General features: G+C 42.3%; 1 protein-coding gene across 1 annotated transcript; it reads right to left on the bottom strand.

The window, feature by feature from the left end:
- Window positions 1–1,078: 1,078 nt before the first annotated feature.
- LOC110493919 (transcriptional repressor scratch 1-like) lies at window positions 1,079–5,440 on the bottom strand. The gene is made up of 2 exons (XM_021568517.3): window positions 4,936–5,440; window positions 1,079–3,020 (listed from the first exon to the last, which is right to left on the bottom strand). The coding sequence occupies exons 1-2, from the start codon at window positions 5,081–5,083 to the stop codon at window positions 2,188–2,190; spliced, it is 981 nt and encodes a 326-aa protein (XP_021424192.3). The 5' UTR covers window positions 5,084–5,440; the 3' UTR covers window positions 1,079–2,187.
- Between the last annotated feature and the right edge of the window lie 4,571 nt (window positions 5,441–10,011).

Raw genomic sequence — 10,011 nt, 5'->3', positions numbered from 1 at the left:
TTCATGAGAGCCAGGTTCATCATAGCGCTTGATGGTTTTTGCGACTGCACTTGAAGAAACTTGAAATTGTCTGCATTGACTGACCTTCATGTTTTAATGTAATGATTGCCTGTTGTTTCTCTTTGCTTATTTGAGCTGTTCTTGCCATAATATGGACTTGGTCTTTCATCAAATAGGGCTATCATCTGTATACTACCCCTACCTTGTCACAACACAACTGATTGGCTCAAACGCATTCAGAAGGAAAGAAATTCTACAAATTAATATTTCACAAGGAACACCTGTTAATTGAAATGCATTCCAGGTGACTAGCTCATGAAGCTGGTTAAGAGAATGGCAAGAGTGTGCAAAGCTGTCATCAAGGCAAAGGGTGGCTACTTTGAAGAATCTCAAATATATTTTGTTTTGATGTCTTCACTATTATTCTACAATGTAGAAAATAGTAAAAATTAAGAAACTCTGGAATTAGTAGGTGTATATACACTTTTGACTGGTACTCTATACAATGAGCAAATGATCATACTGTTTGTATGTGATTGGTATGAAAGCGAACTGTGCTTGCATTTGATCATTCCCCCGATTCTGTTCAAAAACGTTTCTTAAACGGATGCAAACGTAACGAAATGGGAATAAACATTCCTGAATTTGTCCAACTCTCATTTGCAACTGTTGGGAGTTATGATTACGCCCTAAATCAGCTTGATGCTGGCAAGAGAGTGCAAGGCGGTATTGAATATGTCACTGTCTGTCACCTTGATAAGTCAAATTTCTCTCGACCTGCGTTGTAAACTTTCATTCATAGGCTAGGTTGTACCAACCTCATGATGGATATAGGGAAATTTTGACTATCGTGTAGTAGCCAAAAAACAATCAATGTTACATTGAGCTGGGTGAATGGAATATGAATGACAGTCATCCAATATGCTGTAATAGAAACAAAGCCATGCTCATAAAAAAATGATCATCCTCCCTCATCTTAAACGGCACCAGCCACCACTGCTCGAGTGATCATGTGTGTTGATGATGTGTGAGTTGATGATAGTTGACGCCTTGAAAATGGCACTGGGCACAGAAAGCAACTTAGTAAAAATATCATATTTTAATTATTGATATGACTTGGTAATTGAAAAGTTCATAGCTTTTCCGATTACATACAAAGTTTAGTACAATTCAAATTCAACAACTTTACATAGGGCAAATAATGAATGGGACCAATCCTTCATAATAATGGTGTAACAAATTAACTTGATTCTCATGTCTAAGTATTAAAATGTAGCTTACACTTATAGCCTGTGCATAGATTCAAAAACAAAAGGCCATATTGAGCATTTCCTATGTAGAACATGAATACATCAACAATTGTTGTGAATGAGACCAGATATAGGGCTACTTTATCTCAGAAATATATTACAGCATTTTATAAGATGTTCAATTCATAAATCAAATCAAATAAATACATTTATAATGAATTAACAACCTAGTTAACCAATACATTTATCATTTGATAAATAAATACATAAATACATAAAATTAATAAATACACAAATGTTTATCGTGGAATAAATGTTGCAGGGAAATTAAGAGCTAATTGGCATATTAAAAAATAATGGAATGTAAATTATTGCAAATAAATGAATACGAATCCATAAAACAATTATAGAATAAAAAATATTAACATTTTAATGTTATTCAGTCATCATCGTCAGTTATCTTCTATGTTCTTGAACAACCCTCATTTTCATTATTATTGCTCTCTATCAAAAAGCAGGAAGAGAAAGACGAGTGGTGAGGAGTGCAGTCTTTGACCAGGGTTGTGTTCATTAGGCACCAAATGGAAGAACACAGACTGAAACAAGGCAAGGGACTATCTGGATAAGTTCAATAATAAAAAAAGTTTAACCTTCATTTTAGTTTTCAGTTGCGATGTGTTTTAAAACATTTCTGTTACATGCCCTAATGTTTCCCAACTCCAGTCCTCGAGTATTCCTAACAGATTCAACTTGTCAACTAATCATCAAGCCCTTGATGAGTTGAATGAGGTGTATTTTTCTGGGAATACAATAAAAATGTGTACTGGAGTTGGGAAACACTGGCCGAATGAACACAACATTGGTCTCTCTTGTAAAGGAGATATTATCTCAGTGAAACAGACCTGGGTAAATAAGCTGATATCGTGTAAATCTCTGATTAGTCCTCGGGACAGCAGTCCTCTTCGTCTCCGGAGCCCTTGAAGCAGGCAGACTCGTAATGCTTGATCAGGTAGGACTTCAGTGCAAAGCTCTTGCCGCAGCGCTTGCAATCATAGTGCTTGAAGGCCGAGTGCGTCTGCATGTGGGCACGCAGGTTGGAGCGGTCCGCAAACGCTTTGCCGCAGTGGGCACAGGCAAACGGCTTCTCGCCCGTGTGCGAGCGCATGTGACCCTGCAGCAGCCACGGTCGGCTAAACGCCTTGCCGCACACTCCACACTCATGCCGCAAGTCGTGGGTGAGCATGTGCATGGCCAGCGCCGGCATGGACACGTAGGCCTTATGGCACGTGGGGCACTTCCTGGCCTGCTGGCCTTCCAGGCTGCGGTGTGTCTGCTTGTGACGGCTCAGGTTGGACGAGGTGGCGTAGGTCTTGCTGCATTCGCTGCACGTGTGGCGCCCCGGTCCCTTAGACTTTCCGGGCTTTCCTTTGGCAGCCTTGGACCCTGTGGATCCTGTGGAGCCCACTTCTGCAATGCTGTTTCTCTCCTCACCTTTGGTTTTTGTTTTCTTGTGGTTGGCCCTTCTCCGAGAGCGGCCGTCAGAGATGAGGAAGGCGTCCACTGTGTAGCTGCTGCTGTCCGACTCGGTGGTCATGCCTGAGCAGGGGCTGTCGGGCTGCTCCATGTCATGGTCGGAGTAGTCCTCCCCCCCGCTGCCCCCTGTGCTCCCTGGGGAGTACAGGGGCCCCGCGGAGAGCCCGGTCTGCCTCCTCAAGCCAGGGACCTTTGTGCTCTGGCATATTGAGGGGATGACGTAATCCTGGATGTAGCCTGTAGGTTTGGAAGAGGAAGATTTTGAATAAATAAGTGCATTTTTGGCAACAATTGTGGCATTTCAAATGTATAGCCTTTATACAGATTTTTAGCAAAATGCATTTCACAAGATATGTTTTTTTTGGTCTAAGATTCTATGGTTTTATGATTCCAGCACTCTTTCTGATTCCAGTTGAAAGCATTTTTTATTTTTTATTGTTGAGCCATTGAGTGAAAGACGGCTGATCCGAGTCTTCCATGCATTGCGGATCAATATGAAACTGTATACAGGAAACCATTTGCAAGTGCTTGGTTCAGCAAGCTTTGCGAATTAAATATGAATGACTCTACAGTGCACAGTCTTGCACCGATCAATACTCATCCGGCTCAAAACAAGTTATGCACCCCAAATGGCACCCTACTCCCTATATAGTGCACTGCTTTTGAACAGGGCCCATAGGGCTCTGGTCAATACTAGTGCACTATGTAGGTAATAGGGTGCCATTTGGGACACATACAAGGACTATCATTACTAGCTATCAAAAAGACCCTCACAGACTAAATGCAAGTTCTATGCACTGACATGGACACAACAGTCATAAAATTAAACACACTTCTCCACAACTGATACACCTGTCGCCATCCCATCCCATGCCACCATATCTAAATCTGTTATCGTAGCGGGGGCCAAAACAAAAATGAATGTCTCAGTAGAGAAATCCCACAAAGCGCTAAATCATTTTAATCAGATCATTCTCCATCTGTGGTGTGTTGAAAGTGCCTGTGAGTATGGTAATGGGTAGATTGAATGACAGGTGCAGTGTGATTTGGGGATGGGAATGGAGAGGGGAAGGCAAAGGGGGGTTATAGGCTGATCTTTACAGCAGTGCACAATATATTATGCTCCCCCTTGCAACACAAAGGGAACCAGACAGCTGGCATCCTAATTCTGGGAACAAATGATCCGGCGAGCCAAAGCTCTGTGGTTATGATGGACATTCCACTAACAACACACCACACATTTCTATGGAAGTGTTTTTCCCTGAAATCATAGCATCAATTGACAAAACCTCATATACATCTAAGGTTGATTGCACTCCCCTCTCATTTTTTGTATCAATGATAAACTAAGGATGTTACAAAGCATGTTGCCCTTTTCCATTTAAGTTTATATTTTCTAATGAATACATTTTTTTTTTTACCCATTTAACATTGAGTTTTGTCGGTTTATCAGAAAAGAAACTGTATTTTGTCAATGGATTTTGGAGAAAGAAAGAGAGGGGTTTGATCTGCTACAATTTGACCTCCCTGTGGGTATCTCGCATCCTGTAAGATCAGATGAGATGAAGGGATGAAGAGCTAGAGGACAGGAGGGGGTGGGGGTGATAACAGGTAAAGCCTCAAGGGCAACAGCACCAGCTAAGGACAAACCAGTCGCATGTGGATATCTGCTTTCTGGTGGTGGTGGAGAGGTTATAGACCTCACAAAGGCTTGGATGGGATTTCGAGCCTAATGCACGCATCCATGTGTACCATTATGCATGTACACAATAGTATTAAAGCCAAAGCCTGTTGTGTGATCTGCTCTGTATTAAACTGATTGGTCCAGAGTGACCTGAATACTCTTTAGCGTCACTGGAGGCATGGGGCGGACTGGGGTGGGGAGGGTTGGCCGGTGGAGGGATTAAATAGCAACATCACAGGCTTAAGGAAAAACATGTATCAAGGGGTTGGTCCATTTATAAAACAAATTTAACAAGTATGTTTTTCATTCCATTTCTTAACAAATACACTATTGAATTTTTCTTGAAAACCCACAACTCTAAACTATATACAACAAGCACATTAACAATAAGCACATTAACAATAAAAATGTGTTTTTTACTACATGTTTGCAATGTGTAGACAGAAAAGTTAAGTCATCTCAACTCACCATTTTCACTCAAACGGACCGCCAAGTTGGTGGCGGACTCGGTGATGGCACGTGTGAGCGTGTACGATCCGTCCGAGTGATGCTGATGATTGGAGGAGGAGGAGTAATCGTGGACCTTCAGTTGCTTCACCAAAAAGGAACGTGGCATTTTCTTGACGGGCTGGTCCTAATGCCACATATGAATAAAAAAACAACGCAGGAAAAAGCCAAAGACCTGCACGCTACTTCAGGACAGCCCTTTAGAAAAGGCCCCAAGTCAAAGAAAGCCAAAATGGAGGTGAATGACGCAAATGGATGCTCTGAGATTTCCCTCACTACTAAAACTCCCAGGCCTGAATAGTCTGAATAGCGTCAGTCTGAATGCCAGAAAGAATGGAAACCGGAAGAACGGAAGAGAAAGTGCTAGGAAAAAGTGAAAGCCAAAGGAGAAAGTAAAGACAGAGGAAGAAAGACAGTGGAGATAGAAAGATAGAGACCGTGTGAGAGAGAGGAGATGGCTAGACTAGCTGAGCTCAGCACTAGCGCAGGCTTTTATATGGGGCACGAACCCCCAAAGATCAGGTGGTGCCTTTGGAAAAGGGAGCCTACTTAGCATTAATCCATCAAACATCCCCGGGGACACACATCAAATTACCACGAGCCGTCTGTGCATCCCCGTACGAGCACCTACACACACGCACATACACACACACACGAGCGCACACACTGCAGCCAACCCCAGTCAACTCCCCCTCCTCTCACCCCGTCTCTTTCACCCCTTCATCGCTCCACACACAGAGAGAGAGCAGACAATAGCACCGCTGAAGCATGTGGGTGACACTACACACAACATCTTGTCCCCTATTGTCTTCCAATGAAGTAGCTAACAGTTTATTGCTGACTGCCCCCCCAAAAAACTGTTATGTGCTTCTTCCTCCCCACCTTCTGATATTTTAATCTTCAAAGGCTAAATGCTGATTAAAATAATTTCATTTCATAATTATAATCTTCTTTGATAATGTATTTATCATGATTATATAAGTGGGGATATGGATTTTAACAAATGGCAATATCCAGTGCCTTCAGAAAGTATTCACACCCCTTGACTTTTTCCACATGTTGTTGTGTTGCAGCTTGAATTTATATGGATTAAGATGAGATTTTTTGTCACTGGCCTACACACAATACCCCATCATGTCAAAGTAGAATTATATTTTTCGATTTTTTTTTATTTTTACAAATGAATTAAAAATGAAAAGCTGAAATGTCTTGAGTCAATAAGTATTCAATCGTTTTGTTATGGCAAGCCTAAATAAGTCCAGGAGTAAACATTTGCTTAACAAGTCGCATAATAAATTGCATGGACTCACTCTGTGTGCAATAATAGTGTCACGATCGTCAAAATAACATTCGGAGCAAGGCGCAGAGTGATATGGGTTCCACATCTTTTATATCGTGAAACGCACAAAACAATAAAATAAAATAGAAACGTGAAGCTAAGTAGTGCTCACAGGCAACTACTCATAAAACAAGATCCCACAAAAAAAAACAGTGGGGAAATAGCTGCCTAAATATGATCCCCAATCAGAGACAACGCTAAACAGCTGCCTCTGATTGGGAACCATACCAAGCCAACATATAAATAAAACAACCTAAATTGCCCACCCTAGCCACACCCTGACCTAACCAAAATAGAGAATAAAAAGGCTCTCTATGGTCAGGGCGTGACAAATAGTGTTTAACATGATTTATGAATGACTACATCATCTCTGTACCCCACACATACAATTATCTGGAAGGTCCCACAGTCGAGCAGTGAATTTCAAACACAGATTCAACCACAAGGAAGGGCACCTATTGGTAGATGGGTAAAAAAACAAAACAAACATTGAATATCCCTTTGAGCATAATGAAGTTATTAATTACACTTTGGATGGTGTCAAATACCTCAAGTCACTACAAAGATACAGGCGTCCTTCCTAACAGTTGCCGGTGAGGAAGGAAACCGCTCAGGGATTTCACCATGAGGCCAATGGTGACTTTCAAACAGTTACAAAGTTTAATACAACATTGTATTGTACAACAACATTGTAGTTTCTCCACAATACTAACCTAATTGACAGGGAGAAAAGAAGGAAGCCTGTACATAATAAAAATATGCATCCTGTTTGCAACAAGGCACTAGTAAATCAAGTAAATCTGTAAATCACAAGTAAATCTGCTAAAAAAAATGTGGCAAAGCAATTCACTTTATGTCCTGTATACAAAGTGTTATGTTTGAGGCAAATCCAATACAACACATTACTAAGTACCACTCTCCATATGTTCAAGCATAGTGGTGGCTGCATCATGTTATCGGTACGCTTGTAATCATTAAATTCGTTTTTCAGGATAAAAAAGAAAAGCAATGGCAAAATCCTAGAGGATAACCTGGTTCAGTCGGCTTTCCACCAGACAATGGGAGATGAATTCACCTTTCAGCAGGACAAAAACCTAAAACACAATCCCAAATCTACATGGGAGTTGCTTACCACGAAGACAGTGAATATTCCTGAGATGCCGAGTTACAGTTAAAAATCTATGGCAAAAGCTGAAAATGGTTGTCTAGAATTTATGAGCAACTAATTTGACAAAGCTTGAAGAATTTTGAAAAGAATAATGGGCAAATGTTGCACAATCCAGTTGTGGGAAGCACTTACAGACTTACCCAGAAAGACACAGCTTTTATCACTGCCAATGGTGATTCCACAAAGTATTGACTCAAATCAAATCAAATCAAATTTATTTATATAGCCCTTCGTACATCAGCTGATATCTCAAAGTGCTGTACATAAACCCAGCCTAAAACCCCAAACAGCAAGCAATGCAGGTGTAGAAGCACGGTGGCTAGGAAAAACTCCCTAGAAAGGCCAAAACCTAGGAAGAAACCTAGAGAGGAACCAGGCTATGTGGGGTGGCCAGTCCTCTTCTGGCTGTGCCGGGTGGAGATTATAACAGAACATGGCCAAGATGTTCAAATGTTCATAAATGACCAGCATGGTCGAATAATAATAAGTCAGAACAGTTGAAACTGGAGCAGCAGCACAGCCAGGTGGACTGGGGACAGCAAGGAGTCATCATGTCAGGTAGTCCTGGGGCATGGTCCTAGGGCTCAGGTCCTCCGAGAGAGAGAAAGAGAGAAGGAGAGAATTAGAGAACGCACACTTAGATTCACACAGGACACCGAATAGGACAGGAGAAGTACTCCAGATATAACAAACTGACCCTAGCCCCCCGACACATAAACTACTGCAGCATAAATACTGGAGGCTGAGACAGGAGGGGTCAGGAGACACTGTGGCCCCATCCGAGGACACCCCCGGACAGGGCCAAACAGGAAGGATATAACCCCACCCACTTTGCCAAAGCACAGCCCCCACAACACTAGAGGGATATCTTCAACCACCAACTTACCATCCTGAGACAAGGCTGAGTATAGCCCACAAAGACCTCCGCCACGGCACAACCCAAGGGGGGGGGGGGCGCCAACCCAGACAGGATGACCACATCAGTGACTCAGCCCACTCAGGTGACGCACCCCCTCCAGGGACGGCATGAGAGAGCCCCAGTAAAGCCAGTGACTCAGCCCCTGAATAGGGTTAGAGGCAGAGAATCCCAGTGGAAAGAGGGGAACCGGCCAGGCAGAGACAGCAAGGGCGGTTCGTTGCTCCAGAGCCTTTCCGTTCACCCTCCCACTCCTGGGCCAGACTACACTCAATCATATGACCCACTGAAGAGATGAGTCTTCAGTAGAGACTTAAAGGTTGAGACCGAGTTTGCGTCTCTGACATGGGTAGGCAGACCGTTCCATAAAAATGGAGCTCTATAGGAGAAAGCCCTGCCTCCAGCTGTTTGCTTAAAAATTCTAGGGACAATTAGGAGGCCTGCGTCTTGTGACCGTAGCGTACGTGTAGGTATGTACGGCAGGACCAAATCAGAGAGATAGGTAGGAGCAAGCCCATGTAATGCTTTGTAGGTTAGCAGTAAAACCTTGAAATCAGCCCTTGCTTTGACAGGAAGCCAGTGTAGAGAGGCTAGCACTGGAGTAATATGATCAAATTTTTTGGTTCTAGTCAGGATTCTAGCAGCCGTATTTAGCACTAACTGAAGTTTATTTAGTGCTTTATCCGGGTAGCCGGAAAGTAGAGCATTGCAGTAGTCTAACCTGGAAGTGACAAAAGCATGGATTAATTTTTCTGCATCATTTTTGGACAGAAAGTTTCTGATTTTTGCAATGTTACGTAGATGGAAAAAAGCTGTCCTTGAAATGGTCTTGATATGTTCTTCAAAAGAGAGATCAGGGTCCAGAGTAACGCCGAGGTCCTTCACAGTTTTATTTGAGACGACTGTACAACCATTAAGATTAATTGTCAGATTCAACAGAAGATCTCTTTGTTTCTTGGGACCTAGAACAAGCATCTCTGTTTTGTCCGAGTTTAAAAGTAGAAAGTTTGCAGCCATCCACTTCCTTATGTCTGAAACACATTCTTCTAGCAAGGGCAATTTTGGGGCTTCACCATGTTTAATTGAAATGTACAGCTGTGTGTCATCCGCATAGCAGTGAAAGTTAACATTATGTTTTCGAATGACATCCCCAAGAGGTAAAATATATAGTGAAAACAATAGTGGTCCTAAAACGGAACCTTGAGGAACACCGAAATTTACAGTTGATTTGTCAGAGGACAAACCATTCACAGAGACAAACTGATATCTTTCCGACAGATAAGATCTAAACCAGGCCAGAACTTGTCCGTGTAGACCAATTTGGGTTTCCAATCTCTCCAAAAGAATGTGGTGATCGATGGTATCAAAAGCAGCACTAAGGTCTAGGAGCACGAGGACAGATGCAGAGCCTCGGTCCGATGCCATTAAAATGTCATTTACCACCTTCACAAGTGCCGTCTCAGTGCTATGATGGGGTCTAAAACCAGACTGAAGCATTTCGTATACATTGTTTGTCTTCAGGAAGGCAGTGAGTTGTTGCGCAACAGCCTTTTCTAAAATTTTTGAGAGGAATGGAAGATTCGATATAGGCCGATAGTTTTTTATATTTTCTGG

Source organism: Oncorhynchus mykiss, chromosome 17, assembly GCF_057628025.1.
Source record: "Oncorhynchus mykiss isolate SJ-2025 chromosome 17, ASM5762802v1, whole genome shotgun sequence".
Taxonomy (NCBI): Eukaryota; Metazoa; Chordata; class Actinopteri; order Salmoniformes; family Salmonidae; genus Oncorhynchus; species Oncorhynchus mykiss.
Note: the sequence above shows the minus strand (reverse complement) of the source record. Positions and strands in the feature narration are given on the sequence as shown.